This window comes from Haemaphysalis longicornis, unplaced genomic scaffold (assembly GCF_048455015.1).
Source record: "Haemaphysalis longicornis isolate Haplotype H1 unplaced genomic scaffold, Haemaphysalis longicornis Haplotype H1 scaffold_4, whole genome shotgun sequence".
In the NCBI taxonomy this organism is placed as follows: domain Eukaryota; kingdom Metazoa; phylum Arthropoda; class Arachnida; order Ixodida; family Ixodidae; genus Haemaphysalis; species Haemaphysalis longicornis.
Window position 1 is genome coordinate 7,617,103 of NW_027526361.1, and position 21,089 is coordinate 7,638,191.

Here is a 21,089-nt window from a genome sequence, read left to right on the forward strand (position 1 = left end):
GAGCACGCAGACGGGCTACACACAGAAAGTGTTTACAAATTGTTGCAAATGAGATTTTCCACAACGTTTGGCATGCGCGTCTTGGGGAAATTTTTGTCACGATTGGTAGGCGTTCGTTCTACTTCCGGAACTGCTGTGTTGCTTGCTTCTGTGTTCGCCTCAGTTAATTCATAGAAATGCAGTTGCTTATGACTCTCAAGATAGTCTTTTCTATTCATGTTGGCGAGTAACTGGCCTGCCATGCGGCCACGTGTCCCTCAGGACCTAGCAATGAGCCCGAATTCAGTACGGGTCATCAACGTGTAGGTTCCATGCTCGACTGTAGTGTTTAACGCGCCTACGCAACGCATATGCTAAGGCGCGCCGTAGTAGAGGGCTCCGGATTAATTTTGACCACCTGGGGACCTTTAACGGGCGCCGAAATCTCGTACACACGGGCGATTCCGCTTTTCGCCTCCATGCTGTTATAGAAAACCTAACTCACTAGACTCTAGCCACGTTAACTTTCCTGCCTTCCTTCTACATCCTTCTTTACTTCCTTCCTAAATATCCCTTCTCTTTACCGGGCCTAACACTGACGACCCGGCCGGACTGAAGCATTTAAATTTCGCCACAAAGGACAGACACTTCATTCTTCTGCTGCAGTTCTTTTTTCTTTACTTGCAGCCAGGGAGGCACGACCGTCTTTGCCCCCCAGGCGGACCGAGCTCGCACAATGCCAGGCGGGGCTCCCCTGCTCGCTCCCCTCTCCAGCTCAGGGAGAGGGCTTTCGTGGCGATTCCGAGTCAAGAGATCCAAAGAGTCAAAAGATCCAAAGAGTCAAAAGGTCCAATATTGGATCTTTTGACTCGTTGGATCTTTTGACTCACTGTGGACCTTTCGACCCGTTGGATCTTTTGACTCGTTGGATCTTTTGACTCGTATTGGACCTTTTGACGCGGCTAAGGCCAGTCAAAAGGTCCAACGAGTCAAGAGGTCCAATATTAGACATTCTGACTTCTATCTTTTGACGGGGCTAAGGCCAATCAAGTGATCTAGTCTCTTTATGAGCCTCACCTTGGCGTACTTTTGTTTGCTAAAAGCCAAGATTATAACTCTGTTGCCTCTTCGTTTTCCCTACAAGGAGCGTGTTCATTCGTTCGAAGCACCAATTTCCGAGCCATATATGCTAGTTTTTCTTTCAAGTATATGCATGTTGCTCTCATACAAAAATACGTTTGCGTCACGGGCATGGGAAATTATTTCAGTGGTTAAGCGGACATTAACAATGCCATTTACCGGCTCCGGGCTTTTCAGTATGGGGCGTTTCGGTTTCGGGGCCTTTCGGTACACGGAGCTTTCGGTACAAAAACCAATTCAAGCGCGCGTTGTAGGCAGCAAGATGTGTGCGTCGTAGCAGTTGTAGACACAAAATCGTACTTATTTATTACTCGTGTTCTTGCTCGTAATTCTGCGTTATTTTAACGTAGTGAAAAGGTCATGCGGCCTTCCCAAATGAAGCACTATTTATCTGCGGACTTGTTGCCGTAATAACTGTAGCTTTGAGATAATGTTATTGTTGCGTATATCGCTTTCTTTTTAGCGACTTATTATCACCATATCTTTGTTTAAAAATCAGTGACGCTAACAATTTTTTTCCACTTTCGAGTACCTGTGATAAAGCTGTGTAATTGATCGCCTTCGCTAGGGGATAGGAACCAGTCGCTTTGTAACTCAATCACAAACAACTTGTAATTTTTTGCCATTTTGCATCCATGTGCTCTTCTGTTTGCTGGTAACACAACGCGCCTTATTACGGATGCGTCACCAAGGGCACGTTCTCTACCTCACCGGACGTTTCTGTCCCGGCGTCACCCCCATTACCAGGAAATCGGTGTGTTTAGTGTGTTTGTGGTTTGGGAATGCTCAAAGGCATTGTTAATGCTTACTGGAACATACATAGATTTAATTTGCAGAAAGAAGAGGTCATTTGTAATTTTCGGCGTCCTTCCTCAAAGCATACTGGCCATACTTTGGCCGTGGCTTTGTTCTTATCTGAGACCAATGCCAGCATCAGCACCCCACCGCCTGTAGCTCTCTAGCTGCACAAAATGGAAAATGGTAGTGAAGCCACACAAGCAGGGGTTGGCACTACACTATCGAGAGTGTAAAAAAAGAGACACGCGACACGCGGACTGGAACTAGCGGCTTCAGGTTATCATGACGTACTTCAACTCCGGTCGCCTGGAAACCTAGTAACCAGCTTCCCAAAGTGTAGCAATGTAGCACTGCTATTCGAACTCTTGATTTTTTGTGGGTGTAATCATGAGCCATATAAGGGTAATTTATTTGATGGATATTGACTTTGATAAACGAGATGCAAGAACATCTGTCCGGAATATTTTCAGCAGCAATCATACAAGTCAGCGCAGCGTAGCCGAACAGGAGCGACATGTGGTCGTGGCTCGTCGACATCGCTGAAGCTCGCATTCTACATAAGCAATAACTACCAAAATATTCTAATGTAATAGTATCGAAAAATGACAGAGGAGCGAGAAACGAGAACAACTTGAGAAAATAATCAGAAATAAAAACAAGCTTGATGAATGGTGTTGTTCATAACGTTCAAATTAGCCACGGCTTCATTCGGCGCGCCAAGTGCATATCTTCTACATTTAGAAGTGAAAGTTCAAGTATGGGAGCGAAAATAACACTAAAAATACAATAAAATGACGCAGTCTGTAAATTGCACACCCTAGCCATGGCTCCGAAGGTTCTCGTAATTCGTCGGACCTTCTGACGCGGTTTCGGAATTATTGGACCTTTTGACCCCTTGGATCTCCTGACTCGTTGGATCTTTTGACTCGCTTTGGACCTTTTGACTCATTGGATCTTCTGACTCTTTGGACCTTTTGACCCACATTGGACCTTTTGACCCGTTAGATCTTTTGACTCGGCTGTCACGTGATTATTGGATCTTTTGACTCTTTGGACCTTTTGACTCTTTGGATCTTTTGACCATAAGCGTTTCGTGGCCGGGGGAGGCGCAACACGGGGGAAGAAAGACAGGGATTATGGACAGTGGGATTTTGAGGCACGGGGGGAGCGGGGCGGGAAAACTGCGACGGGGGAAATGCGACATGGGGAAACGTGCTACACCCAGAACACTCATCAGACAGACCTCTAACAGCACTCGAAACAAGGCCCGCACGGTGAAGAGGGGCGCGTTTGTTTGCCTCTTTGCTGCTCTACTGGCGTCAGAGCAACGCAACAATTGACTCCCTGCGAGGCAACGAGTCACAGGAAAGACACACACGTATGGGGTCAGCGACCTGTAGCCCAATCGCTCGATCGCTTCCGAGCGGTCTCCACACGCGCGCGCAGGCACGCACGCACACACATTTCAAAAGTTTGATTGGTCGATAACTATGTTGAGTCGGCTTATGGATCAAGAAAAAACATTTTCAATATAATATTGAGTGTTTACGTGTATCTTTACTCCCATATAATCTACACTGAGACGATTGAGAGTTTATGCATATGCATCTCCGCAGGCAAGCAGTTCACATACGTTTATACGCTTGTTAACTGACATTGAGAACGACGTAAACTAGAGCCTATTTAGTAGCTCTAACGCAAACAAATCACCTCGTGGAAATCGCGCAGCCGGAATGCTTACCGAACTTTTCATCGTTATAACTGTTTCTGGAATGAGGAACATTTCCGGGGAACGCAATGCTCTTATTTTACTACGCATCAGATAGTCTACCAAACGTCAATACGGTGTGAATGCCCCTTTGCCCATGTTTTTTGTATTTATACTTGGTCGTACTCATATTTGTACAGAAAAGTAACCATTCGTCTCAATTATTATTTTTTATTTTTATGCACGCTTGCGGTTTTCACCGCTACACTGGTCGCACACGCATGGTTACGTGTTGCAGCGATGGTTACTTGAAGCAGAGAATTACCCGAGACATTCCCACGCATAATTTTAAGATGGCACTGCTCGTTACTTTTCCACGCATAACTTCATCCGATCAACTATATAATTTTAAAATTAATCACGATGAAAGTATTCATCGATCAATCGACCACCCCTAGTGCGTGCGTGTTCCCTGCGTCGAAGGCTTCCTCACTGTTGACACTTCTCCGCATTTTCGAGTCATGAGACGTGGACGCATTCCCACCTTTATCGATAAGCATCCACGCTTATAGCACCGACGCGTGTCTGCTCGTCGCACGTCAACAGTGGGAGGGGGGCAGATGCCAGTGCAACAGCCGAAGGGCGAGCTGCGTCTTACAGACGGTCTCCTCGCCCCTCGCTTTCGCCGCCAAGTTGTGGGGAGCCCACAATAATGTTCACCGGTGGACGTTGAACCATCTCTGCCGGTGATTGTTAACTTGGGGCAAAGTCGCGTCTGCGAGCTTTTTAAATCCTTGCAGGAGGAGATCGTGAATTTATTTAACTTCGAAACATTTAAAACGCGTGCGTGACAGCCACGTGTGCGATTTGTTATTTCAATCAACAGTATCTTCCCCCCGATTGCCCCTCGTTTTCTTGGCTGTCCTCGTCGTGGTCTTCTCTGCCACCGAAAAAAAAGTCTCCCAGTGCCCCTGTAATGGCCGAGTTTTGTCACTGGTGGCAGGGCGCTAGGCATATCTCCGTCATTTGCTCCAACAACCCTGGAATTACACTTGTTTGGATAATACCACCACTGGGAGTAAATGCGCCGCCCGACGTCAGGTGTCTTCTACACGCCCAGCCGTCCGCTTACACGAGCACGGAGCGTGAATTTACATCTCCAAGGTGCACGCGCCGGTACACAACATACCGTTATGAAAGGCGCAGTCCACCCTACGCAATATGAGGCTTAATTGGCTGCCAGCTTTGGAGCTAAATTGCCATAGGGAGCAGCTTCTTATTGAAAATGATTCATGAAGCGCCCAGCAGTATCCCCCACAGTAATCATACTCTATCGGATAACGGCGTACTGCGAATTCTGCTCCAGAACCACCTGAGCAAGACATAAGAAAACATGGTTGGCATAGCTAACGTGGCCACTGTTTTCTAGCCGAATTATTTCGCAACAAAACATTCCGAACGTATAAGCTAGTAAACTTTTGGTCACCGATTCGGCTACATTGTATTGCTTACCGAGAATCGTCACAATAATTTATCAGAAGTTCAATCGTGCGTCGAGAAGCTGATAAACAAAAGTAATTGGACGTTATCAGACCGTACAGCAATACTCGCATTGCTTCATCGGCATTCATCGTCCACTGCACGGCATTCATCGTTACTGTAGAAGGCACGTGGCCGACGCAGGAAACATCTGCAGCACTCACGTGTTGTAGGTACCACGAGCCATGGTCCGTTTCGGTGTCGACTTTGGGAGCAGGGAACAGGTAATCCTAGACAGTCCGCACAGCCATAGATAACGCTGGCTCGGACCGTTACGGTCTGACTCTCCGTACGAGACGCCCACCCCTTTGCAAGGTACGTGCAGTCACAAAAAAAAAAAGGGGGGGGGGGGGGGGGGAACCTCCACCTGAGGAAGAAGAAATAGAGTACGATTGATCAAGAGGTGCTCCCGCTGCTGAAGGTTTCCCAGCGCTGTGATAGGAGGCCGCCGAGTGCCTGCCCGGCCTTCCGTTATCGCTCGGCTCTCAGCGAAGCCAGCGCCGATAAAAGTCGTGGGCCGCCGTATACAGGAACTCCATGGGGAAAACACACGCGAACAAACAAACCGATGGTGCGAGCGAAACACGCGCGCATATTCCGCCCCCGGCTCAGCTTTGTGCAGGAAACTCTGAACCTCGATCAAGCGGACCGAATGCTGCGTCGTTGGCGCCATGTTCAAATTGCCCCGCTGCAGGTGAACGAGGTGGCACCGGTGGAACTGTGCAATATGCGCTCGCACGTCGAAATCCCACGGTCTTGCAGGCTAAGATTAGACTCGGACGGTGGCGGTGCTTTCGAAGGATTTCTCAGAATGCGTGAGCGTCTCCTTGCCCCTCTCAGAGGAGAACTCGAGCTGTGTGCACGCCTTGCTCCGGCGTCAGACGTCCGCAACGCGACGTTTCTCGCCCCGTCCAGGTTCGTACATAGCGTTCTAACACACCCTCGTGATCACGGGATCACGCTCAGCTGCGGGTTTGGCTCTCTGTCGCTCCTCCTGTTGCCCGCCAGTATCGGCCTTCCGCCGCCGTCATTTCCATTCATTCCCCTTTGCCGTCCGCACTGGCTGCAGACTCCATCGCGCACGAGCAGCAGCGGGAATCACACGACACGTGGAGGCTGCGGGAGTTGGCGCTCAGCGCTTCTGCTTGTCTACATGGCAATGTGGCCAGGTTCAAAAGGTTCTCCGCGCGTTGTCCCCACTCCGTCGCTCGCTGCTCCTGTTGCGCTCCCTCTGGTTGCAGCAGTTGCAGAGCGACGCGAAAAGGATGATGATGATTGTGGGGTTTAACGCGCCGACGCAACGCAGGCGATGAGGCGCGCCGTAGTGGAGGGCTCCGGATTAATTTCGACCACCTGGGGATCTTTAACGTGCGCCGAAATCTCGTACACACGGGCGTTTTTGCTTTTCGCCTCCATCAGAAAAGCGGCCGCCGCGGCCGGGAATCGAACCCGCGACCTCGTGCTCAGCAGCGCAACGCCTTAGCCACTGAGCCACCGCGGCGGGTCGCGAAAAGGAACAGAGTACGGCGAAAGATTTCCCGGCATGCCTCGTCTATTGCTTAGTGAAGAAACTGCAAACCCACTTTCACGCTTCAGGGCGCTGACACCAGGGCGCTGACACCAAGTCATTGTCAGCTATTCACCAAACATTTTGGCCGCGAAATGTTGTATAAGGCCAAAAATATTTATGGAGGATGTTATACGTCCGCTATGCGCAGTCTCCTTTCGCCGAAGTCCTCCGTCTACGATAATCATCATCATCATTACCAGTGACTAAACACCCACGATGCACAAATACTGAGAAGAATACTTACACGCATTTCTACGCAAATCCAGGCTGGCGCTTATGTCTCCGCACAGATTTAGTGATGAATGTTTTATACGCAACGAAAATCCCGTCCTCTTGCCTACAGTATGGAACTGCCCAGCTATTCGTCAGACCGATAACAATACGCCTCATTCTTTAGAAACATGGGAGGTTGGACGTTTGCTTTCAGTCGGGCTTATCGGGACTGCGCAAAACAGCCGCCCAGAAGTAGCCAGATCGTGATGAATGCACTAGACGAGAATGAACGTGGAAGGGCGCTGCATGACGGTCCGATCGTCCACTCACGCACCAGACAGTGGGGGACATATGATCAGCGGCAGATAAGCGAGGCCTTGGAAGATTAGCGCAAGCTGGTCGACAGGGCCTGGGCCGGGGCATAAGCTTCTGGGGCCCTGGAAAAAGAACTCCGGTCAAATTTCTCCCATTAATCCCCTCGTCAACCTCAATAAAGTTTTACTGAACTGAAATGAGGCATGTCCCATCTTCCTCCAGCCGTTCTTGTCTTGCGATCCCTAGCAGTACATCGTTTGCCTTTGATTTTTTTCTTGTTCAGTTTTTCCATCGAGGTAATGGTTCCCCTGTACCTCTATATTCGGGTACGGCAACGGCAGTTGCCACTGTGCTTCATACCGCATCCGGATGTTACTCCGCGCGGCGCAAGTAGTGCGTTACTGGGAATATTTTGAATATAGTGCGCACCGTTTGCGTGATTTTATGGGCTTAATATATGCTTATAAACTACTGGAGCGACGACAAACAAACTACGTGAGAAAAGGCAGACGATGTCACGCATTTCATAGCAATCTCCTTTCAAACCGCGCGCGCACGTTGACATCCGGGTCCGTCGCTTAGGCGGAGTGAAAGCGTGCATGAGCTACTGCCGCTCTTAACTTGTTCCCGAGTGAAGTCCCGCCTCTTGGCAGCGACTCTGTTACAATAGAAGTTCACCGGTTGGTTGCCAGTTATCTGCATTGCCTGTCCAGTCCAGGCGCACTTCTTCCATCCCGTTTAGCTGTTTCGCTGCCACATTGTTGGTCTTTCGGGAGGACAGCAGCACTTTCAGATATTAAGTGCGAATGCACTTTATAAGCGACCCCAAACCATCCACCGCCGGCGGCGGCGGCGGCGGCGTCCGCAGTGCTCCTCTATATTTAAAAAAGAAACAGCATCCGGCGCCAGGTTTCGATCCGAGGACTTTGCGGGCCGCAGCCCGACGCTCTACCGAATAAGCCACGGACGCGACGCTGATATCGGTGTCAGTAACGCGCCTTATATCTTTAACGCATTCAAACTACGTCGTCAGCGGCGTGCTTTGGCGACTCAGCGGCGTTATAGCGGCTTGATAACTGCGTGGTGTACACGTGATACTACAAACCCGATGGAAGAGATGGAAGAGAAGGCGGCGAGGCGGTGGGCTGCGGGGGCCGAGCGCAAGCGCCGCAAGCGGGCCGACAACCGTGCATTCGCACTTTCACATTCTCCCCCTCGGGGAAATGCGGGGGAATTTTTGGAACGCAGGTGGATAAGTTATTTTTGTATGCCTGGGAGTCGTCGACCAATTTATTCCCCTCTCTTGTTTCCGAAGTTTTCGAAAAAGTAGTGCGCCACCGCCTTGGCAGTTCGACACCGATTCACCTCTCGATTTACAGCAAACAGCGCGACGTCATGCCCGCCCAGTCTTTCGAGTCAACATTGCCTGCTATCTGAATGGCTCCAAGAGAGACTGCGGAATGGCACTTGATCGTATCAGTCATGATCGGCTCTTTCGTAAGCTGCGTTAAATTCAAACCGGGTCTGTGACTCGCTGGCCGCCGATACTTTTAAGCAGCGTGAATGTGTATCTGGTACCAGCCAAGATAACAACGCCATGTGCCTATAATATTCCCTTAATGACTCTGACCCTTAACCACTCTGACGTTCTTCAATCCCCGCCACGTAAAGCCCGAAAATTAATGGGCTTGAATGGTACCCCCGTTTAGGCACTCTATGGTTTCGACCTGCTGCGCGTTTATTTGAGTATTTGATTTTTATTTCTTGGCAAAACCAAGGGGAGGCTGAGACTAAAGGCGGACGTGGCCTGACAGGGGCCTCAGCCACCCGATTTACAGCGTACATATAACACGCCTGTTCACAAATTTAAGCATAATAGCACAATGGTAATAGATAAATAGCAAAAAGCAAAGTCATTAGTACATTTCCTATGTATTATACAAAGCATAGGTCTAAAATTCACAGAAGGATCACAGTGTACACATAAACGCAGTAATTCCTGGGCATAAAGTTTCATCAGTTACACGCATGTCACAATTACGTATGAAAGTATTTTTGTTTGTAATTGTTTTTAATTTCTACCTTTAGGGGAACATGTGAACACTAGTTCCCCTAAGTGAACACTATTGTCTCTATATAGTGTGCCTTAAAGGAGTACTGACACGAAATTTCAAAGCTGAGATAACTATGTAAAACGCTTCCTTTTTATCAGGAGATATCTCCCAGCAAGTTTCAACAGCAACCGTTCAGCGAAACATATTTAAAATCCATTTTAATCTTCGCCCGCACGAGAAAGGCCAGAGCGGGTCGACGTGACATCATCTGCTACGTGCCCCAAACTGTCGACGTCGGGGCTCCCGTGACGAAGCCGACGCGCTGGCTGTGGTTGGCGCGCGCTGCTCGGGCGTGTGTACACGTCATGGTTTTGGGACTGACGTCATGCTGCCCGGGCCTGTGGGGACGGCGAAGACCTCGGCCGGTCTGGGCGCGCACGTGCGCTCGCTCGCGCGCGCTTCCAGAGAGGCAGCGATACGGCAAGAATGGTGACGCCATGTGATACATGCTGTCATGGCGGCCGCTCGGCGTTTTTTTGTCGAAACCGAAACTGGCACGAATAAACGACGCCGTAAATGAATGTTTACGCTGCGCTCGACCGTCTAATCTGTCATTCTATGATTAGTGGGCTGGTAGGCACGCATAGCAGCGAAAAAAAAACGTAACATAAAAATTTCGTGTCAGTACTCCTTTAAGTAGCGTTATATTGGCTCGTCATCTAGGCCCGTTAGTTTCAAAACACTCCGCAGCAATTCTCCAGTTACATTGTCATGTTTTTTTAATGCACCAAACATGTGGCAATGTAATAGAAACAAATCGCGAACTAAAAGCGGCAACCGCGTCAACCTCATTTGACATACTACGAAGATCATGATGTTCATCGAACTGTTCCCACAAACTCCGCGATGTGTGTTTTTTTCTTCTTTTCTCCTCGTTCTTCCGCCCTGTTATAGGGCCTTTCCTACCCCCTCCACTACCCATTCCCCCGCCGAATAGCATGTCAGTGTAGATTCTGGCAAACCTCTCCGGCTTTCTTAATATATAAAGAGCTCTCTCTCTCTCTCTCTCTCTCTCTCTCTCTCTCTCTCTCTCTCTCTCTCTCTCTCTCTCTCTCTCTCTCTCTCTCTCTCATAATCTAAAGAGATGAAGCAATTAGTGTTTCCGCGTGAGACAGCATTTCCCCCCTAGCAGCCTGAATTTCCCAGATATACGGTGAAGTCTTAGCAACGGCGTCACCGTCGCTAGGGGCCAACCGAACTGCTGGCGGCGCAGCGACGGGGGCGCAGGTACGCGATGTAGGCAATTTCATCTGTAACGTCGTCAAACGGTGCCCGCAGCTTGGTGTACGAGGAGTTTACATTGCTTGGCCGATCGTTAAGCTTAACGTTAAATCTCCCAAACACCAAGCATAAACGTAGGCTTAACAAAGGCGATTGGCCAAGGCTCTTAGTCATAGTAACGGCAGAAGGAGAAGGCACACAGGGATAGTAAAATAATGCGATGGTGATGATAGTGACGTTTTCCCAGCCACATCCACCTGCAGCTCCAATCAAGCTTGCCGGCAGTGACACATACGAGGGGGTGTTTGAAGGCACTTTATAAAGCGTAATCAACCTTGAGTCATTTCAGTCAGTCGAAAAGTTCAATCAATCAATCAATCAATCAATCAATCAATCAATCAATCAATCAATGATCGATCGATCAATCAAATCAGCTCACAAGTACTTGGAGGATCGACCACAAAAACTTGTACGAGCACTATGAATACCGTGCGCGTACTCTGAAGACTATACCAGTGTTACATAGCCGCAGCATAGCACATACCCGTGGTGGTGTATTAGAAAACGCTTCAATGCAAAAATGTACGCTGCGTTGGTACAAGCGGTGGCAACGAGAGCAGGTTTCACTCACACCGGCTCATTTGTGGCTTCAATTGTTACTTCCTGATGGACGCAGGCCTAAACCGTAGACCGATGACAGGCGTGCGGAACCTATTTATTAGGCGAAGCGCCTGATTGAAGAGACCAGGCAGAGTGGCCGTTTAGAAGGCGGCCTCAGAAGATGGCGGAAAGACTCAGGCATGCGAGCTCTAACGCTGTCATCTTCATGCTATAAGGCTGTCCATCGCTCATGTACAGCCGGTAAAATGCTTGTCTATAACACAGCTTTCGTACTCTCAGCCCTATCCTGCCCCGCCGGTGCGGGATTTGAATAAAACTACTGCGGAATTCTGTAGTCTTAGCCCTTCGCTTTTCCCTCCGACATGTTTGGAACGAGTATGTTCCGGCAGTTTTCGGATGTAGCTGGTTGAAGTTGAAATCGCTGTTATAGACAAGCGTTTTACCGACTGTACTCCCAGCAGGGAGATTGTACGGTGTTAATAACATTCACAGAATGTGGTACATACATGCCACAAGAAGGCGATTGTCTCGGTATCATTGCGGCAATATACATGTTGCGAGGTTGCCGATAACAAAGTGACACTCGCCAAAAAGGTAAAAGCAATAGGTAAAAACAAATGTCTTTTCGGGGACCGTACGGGTCCCTGGTTCACATATGAAACGAAAAGCGGCTCAGCCGTATTTATACATACGTGGAACGTTGCAAGGTGCATGTGCACGTTGTATGCATGGGCCCACGTGTCCTATTAAGAGCGTGCGGGGTTGATTGGATGTGGAATGACTCTCGGAGTACGCGCGTTAATAATATTTTCTCGGTGACAATAATTCTGGCCGAGTCCCAAGCGATGACATGACCGGTTACGTTGTGGTGTTGCGCGAAGGCGTTTAGCTGGGTGCGGCCGTTAGCAACGTCGTTTTTTACCGGCAATGTTAATACCTTGCCAGACGAGTTTTCGTCGAACTTTTGACAACATGTTGCGAGGTGCTGATATTTAATTTCACATAATAAATTGATACGCTGTCGAAACAAGAACATGTCAAAACAAATCAGCTGAAAAAGCGTTAGCGGTGCATGCAGGCGCAACACGACCATGGACCTTCTAGCTATAGAGTACAACTCGCAATAACCCTGACTAACGCGGCAAGACCGTTGCCAATGGTGCCGGCTGCTCCTCCTCTTCGACCGAACACTACTTGGCGCAGCGGCAGATAAGCTATCGCCGAGAGGACAAAACGAACGGCCCCAAATCAATGATGCACGTGAGAATATATCCTCGCGTCCATATACTCTCCTGTATACTATTAAGTGCCGTGCCTCCGATAACGAACGATAATATCGCGCATGAACCTTGAACCTCAAAAGCATGCACCGGTGGGAGGGTCCATCTGTTGGACGTTTGCTTTCAGTCGGGCTTATCGGGACTGCGCAAAACAGCCGCCCAGAAGTAGCCAGATCGTGATGAATGCACTAGACGAGAATGAACGTGGAAGGGCGCTGCATGACGGTCCGATCGTCTGGTCCGATCGCACCAGACAGTGGGGGACATATGATCATGTGCGCCGCCAATATCCCGGAAAAACCAGGCCCCAACCAAAAGGTAAAAACAAAAGAATCTGACCTTGTGCGTTCAATGCGCGGAGAAGAGCTAAGCGCAGTGCGACTGCGGGTGGCACGACAAGGGTGCCGCCTAATCGCGATACAGACGAATGCGAGATGATAAAAATTAATTAGATGTCCACTAATGGATATCTGGGAATTTGTGGGCGTCTCGTCCCTCTTCCTCGACAACTCGAGGCTTGGGCCACGTAATCGTTATAACAGTGCAAACGCAGATAATTGGTCGAAGAGAACTAAAAAAAATAGCCAAAAAATACGAGAATAAGAGAAATTAAAATAAATGAATGAAATAAAAAATCCCATCTTATACACCCCATCGCAAAACGAAGGCAAGAAAAAAAACGCAGCAACACAAACCGAAACACCCAAAAAGAATTGTGAAGGAACCCCAATCGTGCAACGCCCTGTATGTGCACAAAAATGCCTTATTGGTGAAGTTGCCACCTTTAATCGTTTCGCTGCTGCAAATTTATATTATTTATAAAAGAAAAGAAACTCGGGATATAAGCGGCGTAGGAGTGTTTACGGACTAGTGAGCAATTCTCGAAAATTTCTTGTTTTATTTATTGATTTTTCAAATACTGCATGACTGAGGCCAAGAAAAATGGCCCAAACAAGAGTGGTACGTGTAGCAACAAAGATACATGACCAGCTTCGTGATACAACAGGCATTATCATTCCCCTCCCAGTTCCTATGTTCGCTGACAGAATCCCCCGGTAAATCTGTTCGTGTCCGCCTCACCGGGCTTAATTGCCTGCGCGTTGTTCCTCCAAGGAGGATCGCAGTGGCGGTACTCGATTATACACCGTGGTCGCCCTTTTCCGACGGTCACAGCCTAGAGGACAAGGAGCACGTGTACGGCGGGACAGTTACAATAGCCGGGCATGAAAACGTCCCCGCTGAACTGTAAACGCGTGTCTGCGCTTTCCTCATGCACCCGCTGAGTGCTAGTTCTTATTTCTCACCCTGTCACATTGTACACTATATCGAATATTGCGGAAGTTTGCGGTTTAGCATAAAGAAAAACTATATGTACAGATACACTTCATAGTAGTCCTTGCTACTTGTAAGTTTAGCAAAATCGATACACACTAGTGCAACGACGATAGCAGCAGGATTTGCAACTGTTAACACTGATGCAGCCCAACATTATTTTGCGGGGCGAACTTTTACGCTATTTAGATAAGGAAGGGAACATATTCGATGCCCTAAAGTGGCCATGAAGACAAAATACAAGTTTGTTTTATTAAAATGACTGCGTTGTCCCGGTTACAGTGGTATTAATTTTGTCGCGAAGTTCAAACAAATAAGCGATATATTAAAGAAAACATGTGAAGCAGTGGCGAGTCCCTAGCCTCTTTCTGGCACGCGTACGCCCCGCTGCAGGGCAAAAGCCTCTCCCATTAACCTCCAATTATCCCGGTCCTGTGCTAACTGCGACCAATTGGTCCCCCCAAACTTGATCTCATCTGCCCATCTAACTTTCTGCCGCCTCCTGCCACGCTTGCCTTCTCTAGGGATCCACTCTGTTCTTACCTTCGCATTACATGCCCTGCCCCCGTCCATTTCTTCTTCTTAATTTCTACTAATATGTCCTTAACACGCGTTTGTTCCCTGACCCACTCCGCTCTCTTCTTGTCCCTTAATGTTACACCTATCATCTTCCGTTCCATTGCTCGCTGAGTCGTCCTCAATTTAAGTTGAACCCTTTTTGTGAGCCTCCAAGTTTCTGCCCTGTATACGTGAGAACCGGTAAGATGCAGCTGTCCCACACTTTCTTCATCAGGGACCATGGTAGGCTGTCGTTCATTATCTGAGAATGCTTGCCGAATGCACTCAACCCCATTCATACCTTCTCATTATCTCTGACTCATGGTTGGGATCATGGGTCTTAACTTGGCCTAAGTAGACATATTCGCTTACCACTTCCACTGCCTCTCCACCTATCTCAAATCGCTGTGCTGTCCCGAGGTTATTAATCATTGCGTTAGGCCCACGGTTCTACTCTGTTTTTCCAGTGCGGTAAGCATGCTTCACAATTCGTCCCTCGAGTTACTAAGCAGGTCAACGTCATCAGCAAATTCGAGGTTACTGAGGTATTCTCCATTAACCCTTACTCCCACCTGTTCCCAATCTAACGTTCTGAATACTTCTTGTAAACATGGTGTGAATAACATCGGAGAGATCGTGTCGCCTTGTCTGACGCTCTATAGGTATTTTACTGCTCTCCTTATGGAGGATGATGGTAGCTGTGGACGCACTGTAAATTGCCTCTAGTATCCGCTAAGACACATCACTGGCCATTTGTGGTGGGGCCTCTATAGTACCGTTTGATCGCATCACTCCAATGCTAAGGTGCAGTCAACACACTGAAAATCAAGGCTATAGTGCTGGCGCATGTGACGTCACTCCTGTCCATACACGGCACTGTAGCGCAAGATCCCAAAGTTGTTCAGTTCTTGCATATTTTCGTTTGAAAATTTCTTTCGTGGCTTGAATGGAGCTGAGTGAGGTACTGAAGCATAGTTCTTTCAAATTTAACAAAGTTCTGTTTTTTCTGCATGGCTTCTTTAGGACCAGTATTCTATCCACCGTTGTGGCCCACTGGCTATACTGTTGTGCTGTCCAAGGACGCGAACTACACCCCGGTCACGTCAAACCGCTTTTCTGACGAAGGTGAAAAGCGAAAACGCCCGTGGGCCGAAATGTGGGCGCATGTTTGAGATCCCCAGCTGACCGAAACTTATCCGGAGCCCTCCACAATGGCGCGCCTCATAGCCTAGGTGTAGCTACGGTGCGTAAAACCCGCAGAATTTTAATTTGAAGACCTCAGTTCACACGGCGGTGGCAGGAACAATTTTCGAAGGGTGCTCACTTGACACTCATCCCCCCTTGCTTCGGGCCTGCAGGGTGGAATAAACCTCCAGAGGAAATCACACAGAAATTACTATAGGGACCAGAGCTCAGTTTTGATTAAAAATTTTAACCAAATCGTCCGAGCAGAGTTAACTCGATTAATCGATCGATTAGTCGGCCGTTTTGGTTTATAGACAAGAAAACTTTTAAAGCAGCACTCGACGCTTGGTGCTTGTTTTACTGTCCCGTGACGGACACACTGGAGTTGAAATTAATCAAGACATTCCCGGCGAGTTCGCTCAGCTCTGCAGACAAAAACGTTGGTCACATTTTCAGGCATTGGTTTATTGTGGGGTTCAACCAAGGAGGTTCAACGCACCTGGGTTATGATGTAGGCGCGCCGTAGTATCTCCGGATCGCTTCCGACCACCCGGGTACCTTCAACGTGCGCCTAAATCTCAACACGTGGGAGTTTTCCCATGGGAAAAACAGCCACCGCGGCCGCAGGAACTGGTATGTTTCTACATTCATTAACAGACTGCATGCAGGTGACAAAGAGAGATCATCGCATCGCGCTGCATGCGACCGGGAGGCGCGCATCACCACGTTTTTTTTTTTGTTTGCATTTTTTCTGGCATGAAGAAACCCGGCCCTCGCCCGCTGCATGTGGCACGAATAACCGCCGGTACATGCTGGAGTACATGCTGCAGTTCGAACTGCAGCAGGAAACTTTGTATCTCGCCTATGTATGCCAAAACAGCGCGAAAGCCGATTTTCCTATTTCCTAAGTCAATTAGACGACCTCAGTTCGATCTGTAAAAGAGGAAGAAAGTCCATTTTCTCGTCCTCCTTGGCGTTAAGCCTGCAATTTCCGCTACTACGATCTCCAAGCATACATATCTTACAGCGTTTCCTGCTGCGCCGTAAGTTGCTTGTACGTGGGAATTATCCTGCACTCGGTCACGCAGAGTTTTATTTAAGAAGGCAGTGTTGGTTCATTTTGCCCGCTTGACTTCAACCGATTAACTGGTTAGAAAATAATCCCGTTCAAACCGCAAATTGGTTAACCAGGATTAAGGTTAATCGATTAACCACCCGTCCATGTACGCGCTTTCACCGACTTTCCGTAAATTTCCTTCCTGTTGCTCTTTTTTCTTTTCTTTTCCCTTTTCCGCCTTTTCCACAGCAGGGCGTCTTGTCTTTTTCTCATGAGAGCCTGTCTATCAATCAATGTTTCAGTAAACCCTGTGAGCTGCGTATACCTGGTCTAACACTTACATGCTGCCCTCGTCGACTTCTCTTTCTTTTTTAGCATTGTTGATAAACCTGCGCAAGATCGTGCGATGAATGAAGCTACTTGAGCATGCTTCGTGGTTGTGGAGGTAGCGGTATGCCGTTCGTGCATGCATGTTGTCGTGGGAAGGTGTAGCGAAAGACGAGTATTTGATGTTGCAAAAACGCTCGACCCTATTCCTGGCACGTAAGCTCTCTTTACGTGTGTGTGATCTCTTGCATTTTCCTCGTAATCCTCGTAAAGGGCGTGTCGAATACTAACGACCCCGAAGTATTCAGCCTCGTTTGCTTAGAACTTCTCCAAGTTCGCGCCGTTTTTAGAAAAAAAAAATAAAACTTCCGAGGACATTTCTGAGCACTCGTTATGAATCGTGAATGCGAAAGCATTCATGTCCAATTGAAAGCCGCTTCGAGTTTTGCGCTGCGAGTGATGTTTCCGAGTTCTGCTGCGGGGTATCTGCGGTGTACTAGCGTGGACGGCCACCTTTCGCTGTGGCCAAGGTTGCGACCGCTGACGATGCACCTACCCTAAGCTGCGAGGCAGTACGTATACTTCCTCGCAGAGCGTGACATGGGAGGCCTCAAAGCCGACAGGAGGCTTAGGAGCCGTTTTGGTGCTGCAAACGCCGTACGACGGGTTTATCGCTCCATTAGTGGACCCTCAAATGCTTCTGCGAGCGTGGCGGATGATGCGTTACCCGCCGTAGCCAGTGGGATATATAGGAGCCGTTTCGCTGCTACAAACGCCGGAAGCCGGCCTTTTTACGCTATGGCCGCATATATCCGAACCTTTTCGATCCGTTCCTGGATGCTCTGGGGGGATTTCTTGCGCTGCTCATTGCTGTGTCTTGTGTGGGCGGCCCGTTACGTTGACAACCGCCCTGACCTTTATGGGGCGTGTGGCAGTGTCCCGCCGCTCGTCGGGAATTCTTTCGGAGGGCACTGCGTTGCCCTAATTATAGTGTCCTGCTCCAAATCCCTTCGAGCCCTGACCCTTTTAATCCCGAACTGACAAGCCCCAGCACGGCGGCAAACGGGCACGCACTAAGCGCGCACGTACGCACGCGAAGACTTGCAATAACCCCCGTGTTTTCGGGCCTTCGTCATCTCGCGGATTACGTATTCAGCACCGTACCTGCAGATGACGAGGACACAGCGAGAGGCACTAAACGAAAGGCAATAATGAAACAGGCTCTGGGGCTCATCAACAAAGTGCTTGTATCAGATGGGGGTCCACAACACCATCGACGAACTTGTGGAGGCCCACCTTTCTAGTCAGAGAGTACGGCTTAGTCAGACCGAGCACGGAAGACAGGTACTCCAGAAGTTGGGATGGACAGTCGAACCCACACTAACGACAAGTAAACTACCAGAAAAATGGCGGGAAGCGCTCACATCGAAGCCTCTGCCAAGAAACATGGCACAGGGAGTAGACGATGGCAGACGAAATGCCAGGACAACAGCTCTAGCGCGAAGATTGGGGGGGGGGGGGGGGGCAACTCACGCGTCCTCTATGCAGACGCTTCCCTCCAGAAGGGCAGCGACCGGGCGGCAGCGGTTGTGACAACGAGAGACCGACTGGTCGTCTCGGCTTCGACGAGGACCAGGGAATCCACGACTGCGGAAGAAGTGGCCATAGCCTTGGCGCTCTTTCAACCCGGCGTCGAGGTTGTGGTGACGGATAGCAAGAAGGCATATAGCAGCTACCGAAGGGGCTCCATCTCCTCCTCGGCACTAGCGATCGTAAACAAGAAAGAGCCACCGGGACAAGCCGTCGAGCTCGTGTGGACCCCGGCTCACTCCTCACTAGTTGGCAACACCATCGCTGACTACCACGCCTGAGAGATGACACGCCGGGCACACGAGGAGTCAAGCGGAGGGGAGGACGACCCGATACCGGTCACGAGCTACACAGACATCACACAGATGTACAGAGGGGATCGGTGTACACTACCAGAGCCTCACCGTTCACTAACACGAAAAGAGCAAACAATACTACGAAGAATACAGGCAGGGTAATTAGTACAGCCAACAATGCTACATAAAATGTTTCCAAATCAGTATGATGACACATGCCCATTCTGCAACAAGAAAGAGGCACTCTGCGTCACGTCATTGCAGAGTGCACGTCCCTCAAGACCCCCATCGCCACCCACCTCCCTCACCTCACCCAACCCTTAACCCAAAGAGCGATGTGAGATCTTGCGGTCCAGTCCGGCCGTGCCGACCCACATAGCCCTCGTGGCTCGGGGACTGGAGGTGCTGGAAGCATACGGGCTCCGAGAATAGGGGACCGCCCCATCGGCCGCCTTGATGGTGACCCCTCTATGGGCTCAAATAAAGTTCAACCAACCAACCAATGGCCTTCGCCGCGAAATTGAATGATGTCGCGCTAATGACAGTCAGTCAGAAGGCGCAACAATTTACGCCTTGAAAATGACGTCGCACTACCAAGCTGTTCGAATAGTAGCTGACGGTTCAAAACTGCGAAACGAGTGAAACAGGAGAACGGTGTCTTTAGAAGAGGATAAGATATGATAAATTGAAAGTAATGTTGACGCATGGGGTGTTTGGACGTATATCTAGGAGAAGGGTCACATCGTCTGGCGCCATAAAAAGATCCATGGTCGCTCTCCTCACAAATGTTTTCCCTTCTCTTTTACCCGTACATGACTTCTGCGTCAATACCTGATCCCATACTTTCGTTTTGTTGCCAACCCATAATCGATGTCTTAAACATTCAAATATTTTTTGTCTGGCGGCCGACGTGCACGTCCGACCTAAGGGCCACAGCCCCAACCAAACGACATGCCAATGTATCAACCGCCGAATAAATCATAAACAATTAATTCATTCCTTTGTGCGGCTGGGATCCGTTTACATCTCTGTGCAGCTTTCAGGCAGCCCTGCATATGGCTTATAGGAGTGCACAAGGTCGCAAATTGAGTCAAGAGTAAAGTGACCATATTCCTCGAACCCCAAAGCTGGACAAGGGGGGTGTGGAGGTGTAAGGAAGAACGTGACACATAGCTTGAAGGGAGACTAAGGCTCAGTGAAATTTTGTTTTAACCGGACATCATACGTTTCGTAGTTCTCTCGGCCTTTGTTCGACGAGCAATGATGTGTTATTTGCTGAATAAGTTAATAAGTGCTGAAGCACGTCCACCCAGCGTTCGTCAAACGCAGAAGGGTGTGCTGAACGGATTGTTGGTACACTGTAACTTAAACAAAACAGCTGACATTCGGACTAAGCAAGGAACACACACCACTTTCTTGCTAAGTTCCATCGTGTGCACTCTTTTCTTGAAGTTACTCAAACGCTTTCTTTCGCCGATTTCATTCAACCAGCTTTTTTCATTAGTGACACTGGGCTTGATACCCGTTTTTCATATTTCCGACCGAAAGTGGGACCAATAAACGCCGTCCCACAAGCAGGCTGCGGGACAGCGGGACCACAGCCGCAAAGCCGGGACGTGTCCCGCCAAAATCGGGATGTCTGGTCACTTTTGTCAAGAGCCAACTACGGTCGTGACAAATTCGGCGCCAATAGAAAAAAAAAAAAAAAAAAAAGGCCTTGTGACGTCTTCTTACTTTTTCTTTGAGTGTCGGTTAACTACTTGGTTACAACATTTCTAGAACCAATTCACACACGCGGTGTGTTTGCAAAGATTTTGAGAAAATTACGTTGTTGTTGCATTTTCTTGCTTGCATCACAATGACGTAACGCACGTACAAAAAGAGCAAAAGCAAAAATTGGTACTTCGATTAAATTGTTATATTCTGTCTTGTGTATTACGTTTTATTCTTCCGTGCTTGAATAGTAAACCACGCATGACAGGCAACATAAAGAAAAAAATTCTTTGCTTGTCACCGTACGCATGTTTTTTTTTTTCCTAAAGAACGGTGCACTTTTTTTTTTTTTGCGTACAGAGTTATAGCAGAAAGCCTGGAAAGCCTTCTTTTATGCTCGTGCAAGCAAAATCCCCTTTTAAGGTGCGCACTTTCCAGCAAAAATTCGGACTTTCAAGGTGCGCGCCACCCTGAAATCTTCACTGCTTCATCGTCTTCACATGCATTTAACCAGAGCCTTAGGCTCTGCATTT

At 48.8% G+C, this 21,089-nt stretch overlaps 2 protein-coding genes across 3 annotated transcripts in view; both read right to left on the reverse strand.

Annotated features, from left to right (window-relative positions):
* LOC144178195 (uncharacterized) overlaps positions 1-5,523 on the reverse strand; it is a 132,858-nt gene extending 127,335 nt beyond the window's left edge. The window contains exon 1 of the mRNA XM_077705840.1: positions 5,329-5,523. Within this exon, the coding sequence (XP_077561966.1) occupies positions 5,329-5,351 (23 nt within the window). The 5' untranslated portion in view covers positions 5,352-5,523. The remainder of the gene's footprint in view (positions 1-5,328) is intronic.
* The window catches only part of LOC144178197 (alpha-tocopherol transfer protein-like), a 365,130-nt gene extending 351,658 nt beyond the window's left edge, over positions 1-13,472 (reverse strand). Inside the window, exon 1 of one of the 2 annotated variants that reach the window (XM_077705850.1) lies at positions 13,463-13,472. The gene's annotated coding sequence lies outside the window, so the exon portion shown is untranslated. The remainder of the gene's footprint in view (positions 1-13,462) is intronic. The other variant, XM_077705848.1, reaches the window with a different exon arrangement.
* Positions 13,473-21,089: the final 7,617 nt, after the last annotated feature.